General features: G+C 33.7%; 2 protein-coding genes across 4 annotated transcripts; both read right to left on the bottom strand.

Annotated features, from left to right (window-relative positions):
• Positions 1–271: 271 nt before the first annotated feature.
• On the bottom strand, positions 272–4,088 carry LOC136066946 (uncharacterized). 3 transcript variants are annotated; one of them, XM_065772034.1, is made up of 6 exons: positions 2,713–4,088; positions 2,313–2,448; positions 1,318–1,462; positions 1,080–1,236; positions 873–946; positions 272–458 (listed from the first exon to the last, which is right to left on the bottom strand). In XM_065772034.1, exons 1-2 carry the CDS (start codon positions 3,960–3,962, stop codon positions 2,352–2,354), a joined length of 1,347 nt encoding a protein of 448 aa, XP_065628106.1. In that variant the 5' UTR covers positions 3,963–4,088; the 3' UTR covers positions 272–458; positions 873–946; positions 1,080–1,236; positions 1,318–1,462; positions 2,313–2,351. The 3 variants fall into 3 exon arrangements, with proteins under 3 accessions (XP_065628106.1, XP_065628107.1, XP_065628108.1); XM_065772035.1 differs by lacking the exon at positions 1,080–1,236 and having other exon boundaries at positions 1,296–1,462; XM_065772036.1 differs by lacking the exons at positions 1,080–1,236; positions 1,318–1,462.
• Positions 4,089–15,410: 11,322 nt separating this feature from the next.
• On the bottom strand, positions 15,411–23,210 carry LOC112036362 (uncharacterized). The gene is made up of 16 exons (XM_065771975.1): positions 23,004–23,210; positions 21,368–21,773; positions 21,167–21,286; positions 20,697–20,841; positions 20,312–20,604; positions 19,568–19,626; positions 19,306–19,400; positions 18,868–18,970; positions 18,662–18,756; positions 18,519–18,581; positions 17,924–18,008; positions 17,737–17,845; positions 17,324–17,436; positions 17,124–17,182; positions 16,246–16,354; positions 15,411–15,996 (listed from the first exon to the last, which is right to left on the bottom strand). The coding sequence occupies exons 2-16, from the start codon at positions 21,756–21,758 to the stop codon at positions 15,862–15,864; spliced, it is 1,974 nt and encodes a 657-aa protein (XP_065628047.1). The 5' UTR covers positions 21,759–21,773; positions 23,004–23,210; the 3' UTR covers positions 15,411–15,861.
• Between the last annotated feature and the right edge of the window lie 1,007 nt (positions 23,211–24,217).

Raw genomic sequence — 24,217 nt, forward strand, 5'->3', positions numbered from 1 at the left:
CCCTGTCATTGAAAATTGGAGTGCCAAGACAAAGCTATCTATTTGTTGAAGTCAAAGGATACAGTGAGGTGGCCTTAGGTTCATGATATAAGCTCATCCATATCATTCCTCATTTGTTCTTTATCAAGACTCGTGTTTTTCATCGTATAGTTCCTACCCTAACGGGTGATACTGTGATAGTAAGATTACTAACCAAAAGAATATAAATCATACAACGCAAAAAAACAAACCAAGACTTGAGATGAGATACATTGGTCATAATTAAAGCACATCTTGCTTGGCAGCATCATTTCAAATAAGCAATTTTCAGTATCAACAACTGTATTAAAAGAACTACAGAGCCAGAAAAATGGAATATAGTATAAACATCAGACAAAATGTACGGTGGCAATGTACCGCATCTGCTAGTCAGCTTTGCCTGGTATTCTGGAGTTGATTTCATATTCTACAATTTGCAGCTGGACAAGAAAATAATGCAACGTGTTCAAATATTTTACTTGACAATGCATGTATCACAAAACTAGCACACTTTATAGCAATGTTTAGGACTCTTTTAACAGTTATAGAGAGTTTCAAAATCAAGAAAATCTAGGATGGGATCAATGAGATTGCAGAGTCCCAAACAAGAGGCAGGTGATACAAAGAAATTTTGAATGCTTTTACGGTGAAAGTCACTGATATATCCAGGTATGAAGTTTATAACAGAGACTTTTTTTATGGGATGAAATTCTCCTTGGTTTATTCTCTCAAAGAGCTTAATCAGTCTATAAAGACTGAAGGGGTCATGAAAGGTCACAATGAAGTAAAAGTTAACCATCATAATGAATCAGGGTACTTATAAATTTCTCTTGTAGGGGAATCAGTGTACTCACAGCAAAAGACAAACTGGTTGAGATCAAGAGTCACCCTGCCTTGCTTTGCTGTATTAAATGAACTGAATAAATTCCTGCAAAAAACAAGATTAGGAATTCATAGTAGCACAATAATATTTGAAGAGCAGTATATATAGTTTAATGAATATAGCTTATTTATTCCAGATTTGAGTAGTCTCAATTCAGGTAATGTGAGTAGGAGTTTACATGTGCTAGGGCAGACCATTTGGCAGAATCAAACCTAGAAGACTAAAATGACTTAATGAAATCCATCAAATATGTCCAAAACCAGCCCATGGGCTGCTGCACCATGCATACCCACCAGTCCACCATGCCCTAAACTTGTACTGTTGCCCACATTTCACTAAATCAAAAAGGTACAACATTAAACATGCACTTTTTGTGAGTATAAGGGACATTTACCGAGCAAACTGTAAAAACATACAAAGAGATATGAAGTCATCCAGCCGGAATCTCCCATTCTTCTTTTGATCAAAGCTCTGAGCAACCATGGAAAATGGTATAGGTATCTCCAACTAGATGAAACCAACTGAATACCTCAATATTAAGATTGCATAACAGCAGAAAGTCTATAATGCAAAGAAACAAAAAGTGGAGCATTAATTACTTAATTGCATGATCGGCAAAAATTTAAAAAGGCTCAAAGAGGCTTTTACATGTAAATTCAACGAGTCAGAATGACAAAAAATTTAAAAATAAAGCATTATTAGAAAACACAACTTTAGCTACAAGTTATTATATGCCTTAAAAAAAAAATATTTGAGTACCTCCCTAGTCCTATCTTCTTCATTGAATAAAAGCTTAATATACAGATCAAGAAAATTTTTAGTGAATTACGACCAACTAAGCTTCTGAATCATGATTAGCTGAACTTAAAAGGCTACTATATAAAGAGACGTCAAACAGGTCAAGAAAATAATTATTGAACTATCACCAATTAAACTACTAAATTGTGATTTTCTGAACTTTAAAAGCTTTTAGAAAAAGATATGCCACATGAAGCACTAAAAGATGGTGCCCACCAGTTTGAACGTGAGCCACATGCACAGGTCTGTTGTGCAATGACTAATGCCCCACAGACATGTATTTTATGACTTTTATCAAAAGTCGTCGTTTTTTTAAGGGCAAAAGATAGAGAAGAAAGAGGGATTTGGAAATTGAAATAGACAAAAAGGAGTTGAAGAAGAAGAAGAAGAAGAGAACCTTAATAACACCAAAACAACTAGAAAGGGTACAAGAGTAGGAAAATTACATAATTATACAATACTAAGAAAGCTTAATCAAAATGATCATATAACATAATAGGGTTGGGTCCTTGATCTATGTTCCAATACTGCAGCAAGAAATTCCTTTGGGATTATTTGACAATATATCATCTTTTTTACGTATAAAGTGCACATCGAATCGAATAGAGAATACCTGTTTAGCACTAGTGCATATTCAGAGTAAGTCTCTATCCTAATAATCTTTGATCGTTTCACTTCCTTCAGCTGATGTCTTTCCTTCAACTGATGTCTTCAATTTCCTCTTCTTTTGTGATTGACTTTTAACATTACTGCAAGTTTTACAACTGTTAGCACTTGTACACATAAATGATAAGCAATTCCTAGGGAAAGATTAAAGGGCAAAACATGATAGCTAGCTAGAATTTATACACTTTTGCAACCCAAAAAAAATGGACAAACAAACAAACATACAAACAAAAAATTGCTTTTGCTGTTTTGCCACAACAAAAACTTAATTATAAAAATCAGAATAATAATATATACATGTGAGTGTATAGGAGATAAAAGGGATGTAGAGAGAGCAGGAAACCTACAAAATCAGGCAGTCCAACAAGTCTGTAAAGTTAACCATGGAGTATTTCTGAATCGAAAGAACCGTTAGACGAGAACCATCATTCCCTAAAATACCATCATCATCATCATCATCCTCACAGTCGGACGGGTTGCGGGGTAAGAATGCAGAAAGGTGAAGCACAAGACAATAAAGATAATTACTAAATTTGTTTATAGAGCGCAAAAGAAGGCAGAATTTTTGACCGGATAAGTGGAGAAAACCACAACCCGTCGCAACGAAACGTTCAGTCGGCCCTAAAAAAGTGCTAGTGTTGATAATTTCCCTAGAACGCTGTTTACTATCAGAATTAAATCCGTAGATAGTGCATTCTCTGCTCTCCATGTCTCTGATTGAAGCCCAGTAGTAGTTAGAATTGCCTACAACTGCAGCTCTTCCTTGTTCAATACTCGTGTTAACCAAAGACCACTCACCCATCTCAAGTGCCTTTCTCCAAGAAGAAGACACAATATTGTAGCTATAGTAATCGGCAGCCCCAGATCTTTCCATGTTACCTACCATAATCTCGTTTTTGCACTCCAAACCAGCAAAAACAATTGCATCGGTTTCGCTATAAGAAGGTGGATTCGGCAGGCATTCCCAACTTCCCAATATGGGATCATAAACTTCCATCCACCCATAGGACTCATCTACGGGTTTCAAAGAAAAGAAACCGCCAAAGACATAGAGCTTACCATTTACAACAATGGTCTGAGGGCGTAATCTACGATATTTCATGGGTGTAGTAGTCTGCCAACCTTGCTCAGGACACGTAAGGTCGAGGGTCCACACTTCCCTACTGGGTATATAATTCATGAAAGCCACAGGGTCACTCTCGAGATTGTAGTTTTCGGCAACGTCGTCAAGGCAGCAATCTTCAATATCCAGTTTGCCGCCAACAGCATATAAAACGGTGCCCATCACGGCGAAGTATCTACAGGCGAAAGGTCCCTTGATGGATGGATAAATAGGATCGATCTTCTTCGGGTTGAAGATGGGTTCATCCTCTTTCTTCAATCCCTTAACGAGGCTGTCAAACGAAGGAGGAGGTCCTGGACAAAAGTATGAAAGAGGAGGAACCGCTTCGGGGTCTGGAACCTTAATCTTATAACACTCCACTTCATTGAACTTGTGTTGCGTACAGACACAGATCTCGTATTCATTTTCTTCATCATCATCTGATTCTATACTCCTCAAACCTCCTTTCTCTACCTCCACCTCCATAGGATCCATTAGGAAGGCTTCTTCTTCTTCTTCTTCTTCTTCTTTTTTTTTTTCTTTTTTTTTTTTTTTTTTTTTTTTTTTTTTTGAGTTTCGATTATTGAGATCTAAACAGACGGGCTTGGGATGCAAGAGAGAGATATAGAGAGAAAGATAAAGAGAAAGGGTTAGGGTTAGGAGTTTCAAAACTAAGAGTAATCTTATTTTATAGAGAGTTAATAAGTAGATGGAATTTAAAATAACATAAAAGTAGGAGTTTATTAAAAGTAGAAAACCTAGAAGAATGAATTTAATATTTTTGTTAATTTACTTTCTTAACCTTATTTTTAAGTTTTAATAATTAATTTAGGGGTACTTTTGTAAGTCAAAAAGTCTATAACTAATTTTTTAAATTCTCTTAATATATACAGTCTTAATATATACAGATTACCCACTAAAATAATATAATATATTCTAATACAATTCTCTCTCTTTCTTCTCCCCATCTCTCTTCCTCTTTATCAATTAAAATATATTATAATTTTTAAGTGCTATCCTACATTTAGGATGGCATGTAGCACAATTGCAAAAAAATTTGAAATTGTAAGATTTTATAAGTTCGACTGCTGGACTCTATTTGTGCCTTTATGCTAAATTTTTCCTACATATACCATTTGCAATTACTAATGGGAATGCTCTAACTTTTTTGTGGTGAGACATTTTTGTGCCAAATATAATTTAACAAAATCAAAATGAATCTCAAAATTGTTATTCAATTGATGATGCATTCTCTTTAAATTGATAAGTTTATATTGACTTATATATTTTGGGAAAGAAACAATAAACCCCAAAAAAAAATCAACACTACATAGTTTTTCATGAAAATACATAAAAATGAGAAATTATATGGTTTTTTTCTTGTTACAATCTAAGAGCATTCACAATGATTATTGTAAAAATTTTAGCTTTAAGCAATTCAAAAATCTATTTTATTTATTTTATCACCTTACTTTACAATACACCAAAGCACCCAACATTAAGTGTTATTTTTTAAAAAAAAAAAATAGCTAATGTGTCAATGTCACATCACTTTGTAAGACTTGTAGTAAAATGCGTAGTACTCCAAGCATTACTCTTTAAAAATAAATCCCCTAGCATGACTATGAATACTAGAGATACTCTTTCCAACGAGTTATGCTAGAGTTACTACATGTTTTACTTCTTGAAATTTGGAACTTCTACATGTTTTACTACTTATAATTTGGATCCTCAATATTCAATCCAACACAGGCAACCAAACTCGCTCCAATACTACTTGTTGGGAAATAAATCTTCTCTATGTCTATGTGTGAATTACGTCAAATAACTTCCAAGTAATAGCAAGAATAGAAATAAATTCCATGAAGCATGACTATAAAGCTTTGATGCAAATGATTTTATTGGAAACTGGGTACTTTGTGGGCCTCCACTTCCACAGAACTGCCTAGGTGAAGAAACACCAAACCACAGTGATCAACCAACTCGCAATGAAGATAATGAAGAGGATGAAGATGAATTTGATAAATGGTTTCATATTGGAGCCAAAGTCGGATTTGTTGTATGCTTTTGCAGAATTTGTGGACCTTTGCAGTTAAAGAGTTCTTGCAGAGATTGATCCCTATTTTTTGTTATTGAATAACGTGAAGGACTGTCTCTATGGAACAAAATTGGCGATACGCATGGCAAGATTGATGAGGACGTACTTTTGAAGCCAAGGGTGACACATTCTATGTATAGGTTAGCAAGGTAAAGCTTTTATATATTGAAATCGTGACTTCGAGTCATGATTTTAGTGCATTTTACGAGTTTGAGTAAGAATTTGTAGAATAGTGTGTGCGCACTAGTAATTTCTCGTAATATATCTCCTTTCAATAAAGTGTGCATTTGATATTGATAAAACTTTAGCCTGAAAAAAAAATAATATATATATATATATATATAAATATAATGTGCTTTAAAACTATATATACGTTTAGTAACTAAATTGATTTTTTTTTTAAATTTTATGTTATGTTATTTTGTAAATACATACTTTCACAGTTGAGTCCAAATTATTCAATTAATGGTCAATATTTAATTAATTATTATATATAACATAACAAAGCCATAATGTGGCGTTTGGTACAGGGTAATGTTTTAGGATTTCTAGGAATGTTTAAAGATTCCCATGTTTTGTTGCAAATCATGCTAGGAAATCAGATGTCAGGGGAATCTGGATTCCTCCCTTAAACCCCTCTCAGTGGGAATGTGGATTCCCTTTAAAACAGGTGGGAATCCAGATTCCCAATCTTAAAGGAAATTGTATGTTTTATAAATTGACAATTTTAACCATTTTTTTTAAATGACTTGGTAGTTCACATTCAAATCTAAGGATAAAATTGGAAAAATAAATAATTCATTTAAGATTCCTGGAAATAAACCAAACATAGGAATAGCTACATTCTTAGGAATGTGATTCCTAGGAATCACATTCCTAGGAATCTGGATGCCAGAAGTAATGTGGATTCCCCCGTACCAAACGCCACATAAGAGTATCAGGTTAAAGCATTACAAAAAATCTGGGTGAACCCAATAATGGTAGATTGGATAATTAGAGGCTAGAGAAGCTAACTTGTATAATGGTCTCAGTCTCTCAGAAGGTCGTTGTCTGGTAGGGCCAAAAGGCCACCCCCCTCCCCAAAAATAAGAATCTTAATTAAGGATTTATAGTTTTATAAAATAAAAATAAAAATTAAGTGTATATTTATACATATAAATGGGCTATGCTTTTGACAGTTTAAATCTATAAATAAAATTATTTTTTATAGTTAATTTTTACATGAAAAGTGGAAAGTTATTTATATTCATTTAGATAAAATCACAATTTTATTAGTAGTCAGTTGTACGTAACAATTATTAAAAATAATTGGATATCTATTGATTCTAAAGAAATTGGATACTCATAAAATTAAGGGTAAGAACTAGGTCTAGTGCAACTTGAAAACTCGTATACATACAGTGTGTAACAATCACAACTCATTTTTTAAATGGCATATCACATATTATATGATACTGGATACACTTAAACTAATTGAAAGGAAAATTTCATTTTGCCTGAGCTTCGTAGTTGCACTTCTATCTAGCATCTTTGGACTAATGGATATATATCTTTAATCTTGGTGTACATGTCATGATTGCGGGTTGCTGCACTTGTTTAATTGTAACATCTATAAGGTTTGTTTTACGAGCTATGTATTCAATAATGCAAATTTACAAACAGATCATATGTAATTGGAGTTTAGTTCATGTTTAAGGGTTCCTAGCTATCCTGGTCTATTTTGGTCTATTATCTCCTTCGTTTGTAATTTCACTGGCGGTTACTAACGGTGTGGCGCCCCTCTCTTAGCGGCATTTTGACACTGTTGATTCAAAATGTTGAATGGACCATGCATCTGTTTCAAAACCTATAAGAGTATGCTTTTCTTTAACATTGCAATTCATGTCAGGAGGAGCATTTGCACATGAAAATTAACTCATTCTTTTCTCTCTAGGAATAGATTTATGGTATCGGCGTGGCATGCATGGGAGAGGTTTGTTTCAATTTTATATCACCATTCTCAGCAATTTCTTTATCCCTTTGTAATTTTTTGAGATATGCTTGCACTACAGGAAATTAATTAGGTCTTTGCAAAGGCCAAAAATACTGAATATTTCAACAAAAAAAAAAAAAAACTGCTACAATGATTGTTTTAAAGTAAAAAGATAATTTTGAAACAATGGTAAAATATTGATGACCAAATATGCATTTTAGCAAAATATAAATAGTTAGAGCAACCACATCAGTGGTTGCAAAATTTTGCAAAATACAAAAAGTGCTCAATTTTGCACATTTTAACCCAAAAAACACCTACATTAATACTTGTAAAAATGTGCAAATATACAAAGCTGCTTTGCAAATGAACAGTAACCGTGCATTTATGCACGGTTACTATTCATATGCAAATGATTTTTTTATTTTTTTTCTCTCTCCTAGTCAGGTTGCTCTCTCATCTGTCTTCTTCTCACAACAAAGAAAGAAAAAGGTCGGTGGGGCCATGTGGGTAGTGGTTTGTTTGATATAATAAAAAATTAAAGAAATATTATTATTTAAATAAAATAGATGATAGAATAGATAAACTGATGTGGGTGTTTTGTAAAAGTGAGTGTATAAAACAGAAAAAGTATGTTTTTTCTTGCAAAAGATGTGGTTGCTCCCAATCTGCCTTCTCCCTTGCCACATTCTTCCGAACTTAAATAACAAATATATCAAATGCTAAGCAAAACTTAGATATGGTTTCCTAGGTGTTATATCTTAGGCTTCTCAATTAAAATCAATTATATAATTTTGTATTGACAAATACAATAATAAAGGTGTTGTCTTCCCTCAAGATAAGTTAAATTCAACTAAGTAACTCATTGGTCAATATAATCTCATAATCAATCAATCAATCATCAATATATATATATATATAAAAGCAGAGATCTCATGCAGAAGTGTATGAGGTTCTGCCGTGTGGCGCTTTGTATGAGTACTTTTTCTTTTAGCCTTTCACCTCCCATCTTCTTATCAATGATTAGTTTAAGCTATAAATGCAGAAAATTAAAAGATTTGGTTCTACTCCCTTTTCCAACTTCTTGAACTCTTCCACTTTTAATTTCATTAATTTAAAAAATGAAAGGTTTTCTTCATTTAATGTTATTTTCCATGTTCTTTTATATATTCCTATTTCACAAAATATCAAAAGGCCAAAAAAAAAAAAAAAGACTAGAGAGATAGAGAGACAAAGAGTGAGAAATTAGTGTCAAAGAGAGTATGAAATTGGTTTTGGTTTCAGGTGCATATGATCTAAACTTCTTAACAACACTATCAAAGCTTGATACAATGCTTTAACAACATATGGGGTTTCTAAAAGGTATGTGTTTTTTGTCTTTATTTATATTTTTGGTAAGTGTTTAATTCTTGTAAGTGATTAAGGTATTCAGATGTAAGTAAAATTAAACGTAAGATATGGTAGTATAAGTTTATATTTCTCTGTTCAATTATTGTTTTATTTTTAATCTCTTGGCATGTATATTTAGTTTTGCGAATTAGAAATTATAAACCTTAAATCTTAGATGTTTAGCTTTCATAAGTTCACGCGTTTTCTTTTAAAAAAAATAAATACTTCTAAAAAAAAGAGAAAAGGAAATAATAAAAAAATTTATATTGGAAACGGCCAAATGTAAAAACTAAATATACATGTACACTTGATTAAACAAAAAAGGGCATATAGTGGCATTTTTAGAGTCAAATTAATTATGGTTACTTATGGATATGTGTTACAATTTTTTTTTTTCATTCATTTTAGTGATATACATAATCGAAATTAATTTTTCAAACATTATAACATGTATGAGTATTATAAAATAACTAATAACAATCATGCGCATCGCGCGGGACATCCACTAGTTGAATTTAATAAAAAAAAACCTAAGACAACACCACAATCAATTAAGATTTTAAAAATGCTAAAGTGATTAGCAATTTCACTATACTTTCTAGGTGTGTTATTTTAACATTACTATTAATTTGACCACAAGAAGTTACCGTGTGACTCATTTTCCATCAAATATTGATGGCCAACCCACGTGAAACAGAGAACTAAAATAACCGGTCAAAAGTCCTAAAAGAGCAAAGGTAGCATAGCAGGAAGTCCAATATTTCTGCACACAAAGCCAAAGTTCTTCTCAATTTAAAAAGAAAAGTGATTCATACAAATGGGTGTGAAACCTAGAAAAAATGCACCTAGAATTACTTTAGTACCTTCTCTTAAATTTTGGAAAGCTAACAATACTAATGCTGTCGATTCCATTGTCTTGCTGCTAGCTTAAAGCAATAAAGACTTCTCCATTGGATACAAGTTTTTAATGAGAAAATGCGGTTGTGGCATTGGGTATGTAATTGGAGAATGCCTGTCATCGTTATCGCATCTTTCATTCAGAAATTAACCATTACTCTCACTCGCCATGACAATGATCACGTTCCCGACTGGACTTGTTAATGCAGTTTTATTTTTAGCGCTTTTAGTGCACTTGAGACCAGCCCTTGGATTCATTTCAGGGGTTGGAGTTGGAGACGCTAACAACATCAGTTGTCTAGAGGGGGAGAGACAAGCACTTTTGGGGATCTTCCTCCAATGAGTCTCTCATCTCTTCCCTATTTAAATCATTCGAAATCTTTTACTTCTCTAGAAAGTCTAGATCTCAGTAACAATCAATTTGCCCACATTCCAAAATCTTTTGGGGATATATGTACATTACGTGAATTGAAATCAAACAATCTCAATGGACAACTCTTTGAGCTTATGAATAACTTGTCTGATGTGCAAAAGACTCATTAGAAGTTTTGGAGTTATCATGTAATCAAATTACGGGATTGTTGCCTAATTTTGCAATATTTCCATCTTTAAAAGAAATGAATCTTTCATAGAACAAATTAAATGGGACTTTGGCCAAAAGCATTGGAAACCTATATAATCTCGAGATTCTGATTGTTTATTCAAATTTTTTAGAAGGTGTGATCTCCGAATCTCTTTTCTCAAAGCTCTCCAAATTACAATCTTTAGTCTTGTTCAATAATAATCTTTCTTTGGAATTCAGCTTTGATTGGGTTCCCCTTTTCCAACTGAAAGATAAATTTTTGACATCTTGTAAATTAGAGCCTAGATTTCCAATTTGGATTCGAACTCAAAGAAAAGTTTCCTTAAGATCTCTTATACTAAAATTTCAGATACCATCCCAACAGAGTGGTTAGCAGACCTGCCTCCTACATTAAAACTTTTAAATCTTTCTAACAACCATACATATGGGCGGTTACCAAATGTGTCAACAAAAGGATTGAATGAACTTGCAATTCATTTGAGTGCTAACAGTTTAGAGGGTCCACTACCACATTTTCCAACAAATCTCACAATCTTGAATCTCTCTAAAAATCAATTTTCAGGATCAATCTCTTCTCTTTGTAAAATCAATGGTCCATTGTTGGCTTACCTGGACCTATCCCATAATAGATTATCTAGAAGACTTCCTAATTGTTTTATGCAATGGCCAAAGCTACTCATTTTGAATTTAGCTGGCAACCACTTCTTTGGGGAAGTTCCAAGCTCTTTGGTCTCACTGTCTGTGCTCAACACGTTGAGTCTAAATAATAATAGTTTCTCTGGAAACTTACCTTCGTCACTGAGAAATTGCAGTTCCTTGATAGTTATGGACATGAGAAACAATAGATTTTCTGGGAACGTACCAGCATGGATTGGGGAACGCCTACCAAGCTTGATTTTTCTATCTTTACGTTCCAATATGTTCAATGGAAGCATACCATTGCATTTGTGTAGGTTAAAACATTTACAAATCTTGGACCTCTCTTTAAATGACATTTCCGGAACTATACCACAATGCCTCAATAATTTCACAGCCATGGCTCAGAAAAGAAACTATTCATTGCGCAAGAATATTTTGATAGTGGAATGGTTGAGTTGAAAAGAAATGAGTATGAGTACCATGGTAGAAATCTTGGACTACTAAAGATCATTAACTTTTCAAGTAACAAACTGATTGGGAAACTTCCAAGTGAAATCTCAAGCCTTTTGGATTTGATTTCACTCAACGTATCAAGAAACAACTTGATTGGAGAAATTTCTCAAATGATTGGTCAATTGAAGCAGCTTGAATCACTTGATTTGTCAAGCAATTAGTTTTCAGGCGAAATCCCATCTAGCATATTTGAGATAAACTTTTTGGAATTCCTGAACTTATCCTATAACAATTTGTCTGGGAAAATTCCTTCAGGCACTCAATTCTGAGGCTTCGATGCATCTTATTTTATTGGAAACAGGGCACTTTGTGGACCTCCACTCGCACAAAAGTGTCCAGGTGAAGAAACACCAAGCCAAAGTGAAGCGACTATCAAAGATAATGAAGAGAATGAAAATGAATTGGGAAAATGGTTTTATATGGGAACAGGGTTTGGATTTGCTATAGGGTTTTGGGGAGTTTGCAGTTCTTTGGTGTTAAAGCGTTCTTGGAGACATGCCTATTTCCTGTTATTGGACAACATGAAGGATTGGCTCTATGTAACAATAACCGTGAACATTGCAAGATTGCAAAGGAAGATTCAGAGGCAGGGATGACCACTTTGTCTGTAGAGATTAGCTAGGTAATGTAATACGTATAGACAGCAATTAATTTATTCTTGTCATATTCATATCTTTGTTTTTTAGCCTAGTGCAAACGTAACTGCAAACATGGCAATTCTATATTTTTCATTGATACGAGTTTTGCACTTTTCTTTTTCTTAAAAAAATAATAATAATAATAATAATTAATTTGTTTCAATTTTAGTGTTTTGTTTCCAACCTTATCTCACAATTTCTTGATTTTGCCGCACATGCCAAGAAGTATATTTTCATATTTCAAATTGCACATCAAGTAAGGTCGCATAGTGGTGCTTAAGGCGATATGCTTTATCCGCGTGGTAAATTTCAGTTTGCATGAAGTAGTTCTACTTCTAATTCTATATATTTAGTGCATCCAGACTAATGGTTTTTTATATTTGGTACTAATATCAGGAGCTGCTGCTGGTGGTGCTCACGTCAAAATAAGTGTCAGAAACCGTATGTAACATTTGTGTGGGTATGGATCTATATTATGCTTTGTTTCATTGCCTTTCTTAATTAAGCAAGTTAATTTACAAAGAGAAATTGTGTAATTTGAATCTAGTTTAATGTTTGAGTGTTACCATCCTGGACTATTTGCACTGTTACCTTTGTTGTTTCATATATATATATATACCAATACTAATTTTTTTTTTTTTTTTTTTGCTTTCACAAATAGATAATAATAAATAATTAAAATATAGTTAGAATTATATTATTTGAGTTTTTTTATGGTTGTGTATGCATAATAGTGCACCTGTGAGGGAGGTCCTTGCGAGCCGTGGCATCAATTGTAATACTCTCTGTCATGTGTGTAAAGAACAGAGAGAGCCCATCAATCATCTATTAAGGGAGTGTTCTTTTGCTCTTCACTTTTGGTCAAAGATGCAGACCCCTCATATCAATCAGCCTATACATAGTCAAAGGTTGGGTGATTGGTTGTATGAAAATTGTCACAGCTAGCGTGTGCATCACAGTAGCATTCCTTGGGGTATGGTCTTTCCTTTCGCTGTTTGGTTTTTATGGAAACACCGTAATAGTGTTGTGTTTGAAAACATTCCACTTAATATGAATCTTCACAGTAACTGTTTAAGCCAAGCTATGGATTTCTTCTTTTGTGTTGGAAAGGTGAAAAAGGTTAATCAAAGAAGCTTTATCCAAGTGAGCTGGTCCAAACCGCCTGAAGGGGGGTTTAAACTTAATACAGATGGCGCTTCAGGTGGGAACCCAGGCAAGGCAGGGGGTGGGGGACTGATCAGGGATAGCAGTGGACATTGGGTCAAGGGTTTTGCAAGATCCATTGGTTTTGCCACTAGTGTCACAGTAGAGTTTTGGGCTTTAAGGGACGGGTTGAAGTTGGCTTTGAGTGAAGGAATTCAAAATTTGATTATGGAGTTAGATGCAAGAGTGGTGGTTGATCTTATTAGCTCTAATGTGGATGTTGTTAAACCATATTCTCCTTTACTGTGTGACTGCAGGTACTTGTTAAGAAGGTTCCCTCGGGTTCAAGTGAAGCATGTTTATAGGGAAGGAAATCGTTGTGCTGATGCGCTTGCAAGATGGGGATGTTCAATGGATGATGCTTTTGTTGTATTTAATTATCCGCCAAGTACTGGTGTTTTGTGTTTAGTCAATTCAGACTTGGCTAGCATGTATATTAATAGAACTGTTAGTGCTGGTCTCACCTCTAGTGTGGGATAACTCTTGTTTGTTTTATGTATTTCTTGGTAACCGAAAAAAAAAAATAGATAGAGTAATAGACTAATTTTAATTTCCTTTTATAAATTTATAGAAATTAGATTGACTAACCTTGCATTATTAAAAATTATATATAATTTTTAATATGAAATAGACTATCATATTTGCCAATAAATTACCCCAAAAAAAAAAAAAAAAAAACCTTATTTACAAACTAGCACAATCTAATCTTAAATATACAAATATTTTTATAATGTATACATATAAACATATATAATATTTATATAATATTATATGGGCAAAATCACAACTTACTTTCTCTAACTTTGTCTTGTTTTCATTTTTGTCCCTGAAATTATTTCATTTTTATCCCTATAATGTCAGTGTTAATGTTAAATATGTTTTCAATGTAATTCTTCTATCTATATCATTGTTAAGCCTCATAAAACAATGTAGTTTTGCTTTGATACAAAATATAAATTGCATCTTTATTGAGCTTTCTATCATTTACTACAAATCAAGAATTATTTGTGAGAGTTTCAACTTACCAAATCAAGAATTATTTATTTTTTTCAAAACTTACCAAATAAGAAAAAAGTATGTTAGGTTCTAAATATTTAGCATTAAATGTTTAGGAACTAAGTTTATGTATTTTGACAAACCGAATACAAAAACATATCTAGTTTAAGATATTTATGTCTTAAAACAATGTTAGACATTGCTCAAGTTGATTCAAGTCGATATTCAAAAACAGAGAAACTATAGAAAGAAGAATCCAAAAATTGCAAGACTCGACCGATCAAGAGAAAAGTTCGACCAATTGAAAATCATTTTCTGCAGATATTAAATCAAGCCCAAAAGCCCTCAAAACGTTTACGGATTGAGTCTAACACTTCTAAGTATAAAAAAAAAACCCTAATTCACGTTTCAGAAGTCTTGGGAAGTCCTGTAAGTTACTCCTGTGAGATTTGAGAAGTTCTGTAACCTTCTAACTCAACAAACATCTACTGAAAAGAAGATCCAAACACAAGAACCGGTAGAGTTAAATTGCTACATACAAGATTAACTATTGCTGATGGTCTAAAACTTTGAATGGGATCTCAAAGTCACACACAAGAGTGTTAGTGTGCAAAAAATTTAAATAGAAGAATTTGTGAATTTGGAGCTGCATGTGATCATGTGAGTAAGTATTATAAGAGGTAGTTTTAGATTTAGGAAAAAATCTATTATAAAACTTTCATTCTATATAGTGAATTTGTTTCCTTGAGAATTTTATGAGTTAAATCATCTCCAGGTTTTTTACCTTAAAACTAGACGATTTCATTGGTTTTCCTGAGTCATCATATCACTTGTCTTCTTTACTTTTCCGCACTTGGTGTTATGATTGTTTTTGTTTAATTAACCTAAATCTGAATAATAATCCTAAGTAACAACTTAGTTAATTAGATTAAACAATCTGAATTTACAGAAGTCTAAACAAACAAAGAGAGTGGAAGTGAGTAATTATTAATGAGAGAGAGATAGAAGAGAGCTATTAACTAAAAGTTTTTAAGCAATGAATGAAGAGAACCAAGTGTACATATTAAGGCATCCATAACATCTACAAAACCTAAGGCAACAGCATATTGAAATTCTTCTACGCCAAAAAAAAAAAATAATAAAAAAAAATAAAAAAATAAAAAAGAAAGATGGAAAGTACAGCACCCTCTCTCTCTCTCTCTCTCTCTCTCTCTCTCTCACACATGCGCCCGCGCGCGCACACACACACAGATACTTTAGCAGATATAAACAAAATAAAGTACTAAATAACTACATCAATGAATGGCTAGTAAACTATAAACACCCTGTGCAACCAATTATATAACAACATCCATACAACCCAAAGCTCAGATGCACACCAACGTGAAACTCATGTTAAACCAACCGAGTAAACTTCATTCCAACTGACCAAGAATAAAAAGGGAGATGTAGATGCGAGAAGCCTTTTATAGAATAGACGTTACTCGAACCGAGTTATCAGCTGATCCAGTCAAGAAGATGGGCAAAGTCGGGTGCCAATCAACCGTTGTTATAGCAGAAGTGTGTGGAAGAGTTCTCAATCCATTTCTTTGACCACGAACCTGAGCCAAGTTAAACAAACGATAAATTAAATTAGAATAATCAGTACGGCAGAAAATCAGCATTTGTAATTCTGGTCAATATATTGATCAGGGTCAATAGCAAGTCAACTCTGATTGCCATAGATTAAAGAACAAAGGAAAGACAATGACATTGTGTGCACTTGGACGTGTCTTCATGCACACAGGCACAGGCACAGGCACACGCATATGAGAATGAGAAACAAGAAGGTTGGGTGGCGAGAGATCAACCTGATATATAGGTGCTCTTACTGAACCAGATGTCACCAGTAGCCTCCTCCCATTAGCATCTAACGCCATTTCATGTCTGCAAAGTTTTGAGCTCTCAGCATCACAGAACCTACAGAATGGAAAAGAATCAAGTTATCAAGGTTCCTTCTGCAAACACAACAATATAGAAGATGCAACTATAATAACAAATACCAGAACATGACAGATTTTTACAGGGCAACAGCATAAAACAATATGTGCAAAGGCAGTACCAACATTATAAAAAGTAATGGGTTCACCACTAGGAAAGCGAGGGAGACGGATTATGCACAGCACACGATCCTCCACAAAAATTAACAGAATCAAATAAATGTCATAGTTATTTTATTATTTATGTGATTTCAATCTTCCATGAACCTTCACTAGTTATAAAACCAAAGAATTAGGGCAGAACTAGGATTTTATGAATTGGGTTGGGGGGGGGGGGGTGCAAAATTATAGCAAATGCAAAATTGAACTAATTTAATTGAGTCATACAGAAAGGAAAAATTATGCTCATGTAGTGGATTAGGCAAATTAGACCATAGGCCCACCATAGCGCCTATATCTAATAACATAAAGCTCCTATGATATTGAACAACATTATAATTCCATAATCCTCCAATTTGAAATATAATTAGTATAATATCCCAGTTCCACAACACATTGGCTATTACATCATTGAGTACCTAGAAAGCATTTAATGAATCTCACTTTTTGTGAAAGTTCAAGAACTACAATGACAGTTAAATGTCAGAACCAGTCAGTACAGCTAATCTTAACCAATATATTCTTTTCCTAAGGATAATAGTCTTAACCAAAATTCACTTTAGATAACAGAGTGCCAGCAAGACAAATACCTACTACAGTTTCTTGACCATAGGACTTGACCTTGGTTTTGCAAGCTCCATTCAAAAATCTAACACCAAAAAACAAATTCTGTGAGGGTTATATTAGCATAATATGGCAAAACCTTATGCTATATAAAGTTCAAAGAAAAAACTAAGCTGTATTTACAGAGCTATGCCTAAATTTGAATTGAAAACCAAGATATACTTGCCTTTCCATCTGACCCCAAGCTAAAAATGCTTGTCTCATCAGGCCCAAAAAGAAGAGAGCTTATCGCAGAATCATGTGCAGGCCACCCAGTAATTTGTAGACCAGCAGCCATGTCTTTGACAAGTTAAGGGGTATGCATAATAATGCGGATATTTCTGCTCAGGCACCCTCATCCGTGATTATTGGGCAACATTTTTCTTTCATTAACCATTTAATTTTCCATCAAATGACTAGGTTAAACCCTCCCCCCCCCCCCCCCCCCCAGTTAAGATACAAGTAAGCCTCCGAAATGCACTTAAAAGGGCCAGGTTAGCAGAAAAGGAGTTTGTCTTCTTAAGTATGTGCAACCACAAATTTAAAACCAAAGGTTAAATGCAGATTAAGAAACCAGGTCATATAATCATTAAAGGATACCAAACATGTGAATCATTCCATCAGTAGCAGAAGCTGCTAAAATCTTCCCATTGTGATTGAAGCATAAAGAAGTTATTGCAGGTGGATCTTTACCAAGAGGAAGGACTGTCTTCACGAAAGGCAAAGATCATTAAGGGATAAAATAAAAACTGGCAACTGAGTGCAAAAATAAAGTTCTAAGACAAACAGTCACGAACCACAGCCTTCCAGGTTTCATGTTCCAGACAGTTAAGGAAGCAAACCCTAAATTGTCGTTATAACTTGAGCCATTCCTACAAAGAAAATGAGTTCCTATTAATCTATTGCACCGGTAGAAAGAACAATAAAATTGATAAAATAAGAAAAACTAAAAAATGGTAAATAATTGATAAGAAAGATAAACCCATGTTCAATCTCCTGAAAATTGCATGATTGGGAGATCAGGGTCCATAAGAAACACTCCCAATGGTTTTAACCAATACTAAAGTCATTTCAGTAGCACAATGCAAGCATAATGCTCTTTTTATTTAATTATTATTATTAATTTATTATTGAAGTTTTACACATGCATCCAATGGGTCTTGAACTCTAAACCTAACTCCATCCCATTCCTTGAATATATATATATTTTTTTCTTTTTCTTTTTTTTTGGGGGGGGGGGTTGGGTTGGTTGGGGAGCTCATTGGCATAGCAGTAGCATCATACTTATAGTAGAGGTGTTATTGAACAGATCTCCAGACGACCACATAATGTTGTATTTTAACACTTCCATACAAACATTTAAGACTATTAGAAGAAAATACCCTTTGGAGGCGGCAGCAGAAACAAAAATTGGTTCTACAGGGCTGCACTTTAGATCCAAGACACTGCAGCACCAAAAAGATGTTAAGAGCAAACACCAAGGAAGAGGAGAAGTGCAGCCATAGTATGTATATATAGGATAAACCTTGGAAATGCTTCAGTTGTGCTGAGATCACAGACAACTCTCTTTGCATCAACATTCCATGCTTTAATGCCTCCATCAGCTGTGCCTATGAGAAGCTTTTGTCAAAAAGAACCACAACTTAAAAGAATGAATTTCGATCTCAAATAATCAACATCATTCAATATCAAATCATATATGCAATCACTCATAAAGGCCAATTTACATACCAAGCGGTCAGATTTACACTCCCAGTCAAGTGACATGATCTCTGCCCCACAATAAATGGTCGCATTTCTTGATGCCGGAGTTGAAGAGTCATATGTCCATATCCTTTGTTTTAAATGTGGAGAATCATAAGGAATCAACTTGAAATCAGCACATAATTAGAAATTTAAAAAAAGGTACATGCACCAAGCCTTCTCAGGCATGCTCAACAACCAAGGTAGTCACAACTCAAATCAATAACCCATCTACGCAGGATAAATCTATAAATTTTTTCTCTTTTCTTCTTTTCCTCCTTTTTGAGAAAAGGGGTGGGGATCCATCTAAATCCATTTTAGCATATAGGAATTTCAATATATACAAGCCATAAGGGACAAGGAATCTTAAACCCTTGCATTAAATCTTTATTAAGTTTAATGTTACCTACTTGCAAAAAAGAATACCTTACTGTACCATCTATAGAAGCACTGGCTATATTGTTCCCTGATGCAGAAAAGCGGCACCGACTGATTGGACTTGTGTGACCCAAAAATGTCTCCTAAAAAACCATGGTATTCCAGAAATTAGAGACACTCCAATAAAGCATAGCTTAGACATACAGGAAAAGAAAAAAATGTCTTTGTAGAAAGGTACAAATTGATAAATGAAAATGATCTAAATCTAAAAACTTCAAATTTTGAAATATGGATTTATCAGATATTTTACCTGAAAGTCTACTTTAACTTCTGGAAATTCTTCTTCTATGCGAACTTCCCTGCCATTTTCTGCCACACCAAATTCAATAATTACTTAACCAGCAATGAGTTCATAAATACTATCACAATTAATTCACATATTCAAGTAAAAAGCATGAAATCAGAAACCAGATTAAAAAGCTCAACCTGCAATACCATACAGTGAAAAAATTAATTTGACTGTTTCCTCAGGAAAAAAAAAAAAAAAACAAATAATGAGTTCTCAAACTGGTTCAGTAAAATAAATGATTCTTTACATTACCATGCTGTCAACCACTCATACAGAATCTTGATTCTCTTCAGATCTCTTTAAAGATTATTTCTACATTTTAGCCATCTTTTGCTGTTCAGATTGACAATACCATTTCACACATCAACTCTCTTGCCACTGCAGTCATTTTTTTTTTCCCCTAAATATGCTACATTAGCCAATGGATCTGCTCATATAATGAAGCATAAATGTACGGTTACTTTACACATTTTTTAAATTCGCAAATTTTTTACATAATCTGCCCTTATCTTTCACAACTGCTCTACTAGACTTCTCTAAATTTACAGGTTTCTGATATCATCTATCTTATCTTCCCCTAATGAAAGCTCAACATGTCACCCCATAAATGTCAACTACTCCTATAATTTTTATTAAAAAAACTTCCATTAGCTTGTTCACTATCATGAACTTATGGAAGAGAAACTGTACAGAACAGCAATCTACCAATGCAGGGGCCATCTTGCCACATTTGACTGGAATCACCAGTTCTACCATCTCCCACATCAAGATTTGATGAAGTGGTTGAATCATGAAACAACTTGGACGTGGTAAGCTCAGATTGAACTTGAGAAGGCCCAGTAACATAATCTTGATCCAGCACTGTTTCAGCTAATTGCGGAGTAGCAGGAGCACAGGCTTCATGTATCTCCCTGTATATAATAGGATCTTCTTCATGCATAAAACTTGATGAACTTTTGGTTTGTCCTGTGCTTGCATCCGATAGAGATGAAGCATTACTGAGTTCCAAAAAGAAAGGATGACAGATATCAAAATAGTTCTGTCTATAGCTGTTATAGTCATAATGGAAATAGCAAAGACCATTCCTTACCACTTTAACCGACCTAATTGAGCTTCTTTTTCCTCCAGTAAAGCTTGAAGTTGTGACAACTTAATATTGAGTTGCTTTATATCCTTTCTGAGACGGTTGGCAGTATTCTTCTCTGCACTGATCTTTAATAGGGCAGGGAGGCGTGGTGTGGTTAAGGATATATTCTCAAAACTCAGTCAGTAATAAATTGACTTTTTCTTTTAAAAAAAGAAAACTTGGAAGGATTTTTTTTTTTTGGAGCAAACTTAAGGGCATTTTTTAAACAAAACTGTTGTTAAAATGATGGTTGTGAACTAGTAAATGCATTAGATTTTTTTTATGACATGAAACCTCACTAAGGTAGGGCCTTTTGGATCCACCCCTAGGGAATAAATGCATTAGAAATATAGGGGAATGGTGAAACCAAAGTATCAAATTATATTATATTATATTATATATATATATATATGAATTGCTCTGAAGGATATGAGTTCCATTGAAGATCTCACTAAAGAAGTTCCTCACAGAAAGACGTAAGGCCTCATACCATTCCTTTGAGAAATAAATACGAAATTCAGGATCCAGATTTGGGTTCTTTATATATGGAATGGCTGCACCACATGCCCAAAATTATAAATCAAGAAGAAGGTAGTCCAGTAGAACACAATAGAATGAATAAAAGAGAAACCCACCAAACCATGCAGTCCAGTCTTTGCCCCTCTGCAAAAATTCATTGCCATTCATCTCGAACAAATCTACAACTTTGTCCCTCCTCCCTGATTGTATGGCATGAGCAATATAGTATCGCAGAATTGAGACCTCCAATTTAGACAAAGTAGCAATAAGTACAGTTTCAGATGCTGAAGAAAAGCACTTCTTGAAAAAGCTCAAGAGACCAATTAATTTTTCTGCCTGAAATTTGGGTACATATACTGAGAAGATTAAGTCTAAAATCTTATCCACTTGAAACCCTTTACCAATGTCTGTGCCTAATTCACTCTCAAAAGTTTGCAGAGTATTAGTAAATCCTCTGAAGACAAGAAACTCCCTCACAAGTTCCTCAGCATACTGAATGTTCTCCATCTTTTTCTGCTACACCTACAATGATAAAGATACCTTCAGCCCCATAATTACTTGCATCTTTAACGTAACAATTTAAAAAAAAAAAAGGGGGGGGGGGGGGTGTTTAAGTCCCTGAACAGGAGACTGCACTATATACATCTCACTAAGAAACAGATGTATGAAATGTAAACAGTAAAAAGTATATGCCTTCATATGGGATTATCTAATTGTACATTTCTACACTCACTAGAAAAGTAAATCTGACTATATTAGTTTCCTACTTCAATTAATTCGTATGTCATATCCACAATCTCTACATGTATGCACATAACTGCTTCATTCTGCAATTTATCCAAAAAAAAGACTGCTTCATTCTGCACATAAGAGCAGTCCTGAAGACGCTGATGATAATGGTGATGGTGACCATAAAGATGACAGAAATAAATGACAATGACAATAAAAAATAAATAAAGATTTCATTGCAACAACAGCTTAATGTAAATGCAAATAATACACAAACCCGAGGGTAATGCACCAGGGCTTAAACTCAAAATGAGTATTCAAGGTCAAAACAACATTCATAAGCCCTGATATTTACAACCAGGGCATGTCTTTCATACGGGAAGGAGGAAACTAACATATTTATGGGAAGTAAGATATTGGGACTCTAACGATGTCAGTCTAGAAAAGGTGTGGAAAGGGGTTGGGCCAGGTACAATAAGTATCATACATGTGTTCAAAGAAGCTAAAATTATAAGAAATAGGACAAATTTCAAACATTGATAGTAATAAGTTCATTGAGCTACCTTGCAACACATCAAACTTTCTCAATACCGTTTCAATTTCAGCAGATATGAATGCTTGCTAAATAACTACTCAATACTGAATCTAATACATGGGGCTATCAGAACTTGTTAATTCTCGTATAAAATCACATTCCAATTTCCATTCGGTTTGTGAAATTCTCAACCGAAACCGACCGAAATGGCTGAAAATTAATCGGTTTCGGTGTATTTCGGTTTCAGTTAGTTTCGGTCGGTTTTCGGTTTTCCAAAAAGAGGGTTATTGAGATTTTCAAAACCACACTCTTTCAAACGATAAAGCAAAACCAAAGCATATAAAATCACACTCAGAATCGATAAAAACCACAAGCTCAAAACTCTTCACACAGATCACTCTAAAGCAAAATCAACGTTCACTTGAAAAAAAAAATCACAGTATAAACGAAACAAAACAAACACAGCCTAAAGTGTAAAAAAAACTCACCGATTATATGAGAATCTGAGATATACGAAAGATCAGGGAAGTAGAGATCTGTTACAGTTGGTCTTCATCGATCTGAAGCGAAGAGAAGAAACTCGGAGAGAGAAAGTCAGAGAGACTGAAGAATTTGAGTGAAGAAAGCTGAGAAAGCTTCTTCTTCCATTTTGTGGTTTTAAAAAATTAAATAGCAAAAAAAACCCATGCGCTATGTATTAAAGTTACATAAATAAATAAATAAATAAATATATATATATATATATCAGTCGGTTCAGTTGGGGTGAAAAAAACCAGAACCGAAACCGAAACTGAAAATTTCGGTTTTTAAAAAAAAGAAACCAGAACTAAACCGCACCAAAATTGAACCGAAATTTTGGTAACGGTTCAGTCCGTTTCGGGCAGTTTTTTCGATTCCTCGGTTTTTTGCATATATCTAATTTTTAGCTTAAAAGCCTAGCCAGGATTATTGGATTATTGCAATCCTAGCGGATATATAGTGTAGTGCACTGTTGTTAATGACTATTTTTAAAAAGTTTTTATATTATTTTTTGAAAAATATAAAAAATTATCAAATAATAATTATTTTTTAAATTAATATTCTTAAGATATTCATTAACTTTTTCTTAATTATTTTACTATCAATAATCTAATCGCATAATTTTTCATAAATTGTTACTTTGTTATTGACATATTTTTACTCGTTGAGATTAACTTGCATTTTGTTTTTTTTTTTTTTAATTCAATAGTTACAACAAAAGATGGGAGATTTGAGTCTTAAATATTTCTATTGGAAACATCAGAAGGTATTAACCAGTTGAGTTATAATACTCTTAATAATTAACTTGCATTTTATGGAAGTGTATTTCTACTTCTTGAGATCCTCTCTTATATAGCATTCTTGGATATCCACTTATAATTCCATATTAATTTTTTATATAGTATATAATTTAATTGTTAAACCAAGTGGAGGAAGGGAATTGAACATTAATTCCTCTCATGAAGGAAATCAAGTAATGCCACGGAACGACAAGGCTCTTAACGAGAATCATTTTTATTTTTATTTTTATTGCTATATATTGTTATTGTAATTGTTGTTATCATTTGTATCAACTTGATTGGCTGTTGTATTTGGAATACTTTTTTCTCCTCAAAATCTTCTCCCTTTGTAGCTTGTAGTGATTGACAAGACTTATTAGGAAAAAAGAAAAAAATTAAGAGCA

The sequence above is a fragment of the Quercus suber genome, unplaced genomic scaffold (assembly GCF_002906115.3).
Source record: "Quercus suber isolate HL8 unplaced genomic scaffold, Cork oak 2.0 scaffold_52, whole genome shotgun sequence".
Taxonomy (NCBI): Eukaryota; Viridiplantae; Streptophyta; class Magnoliopsida; order Fagales; family Fagaceae; genus Quercus; species Quercus suber.

Excerpts from the sequence above, each read along its gene's own strand:
- LOC112036362 (XM_065771975.1), bottom strand. The coding sequence starts at position 21,758 with ATGGAGAACATTCAGTATGCTGAGGAACTTGTGAGGGAGTTTCTTGTC. Across the intron at positions 18,971-19,305 it reads TCTATAGATGGTACAGTAAG|GATATGGACATATGACTCTT; the intron begins GTATTCTTTTTT and ends TTTAAAACAAAG. Across the intron at positions 17,183-17,323 it reads GCTTGGGGTCAGATGGAAAG|ATTTTTGAATGGAGCTTGCA; the intron begins GCAAGTATATCT and ends TTTTGGTGTTAG.
- LOC136066946 (XM_065772036.1), bottom strand. The coding sequence starts at position 3,962 with ATGGATCCTATGGAGGTGGAGGTAGAGAAAGGAGGTTTGAGGAGTATA. Across the intron at positions 2,449-2,712 it reads TTGTTGGACTGCCTGATTTT|TAATGTTAAAAGTCAATCAC; the intron begins GTAGGTTTCCTG and ends TAAAACTTGCAG.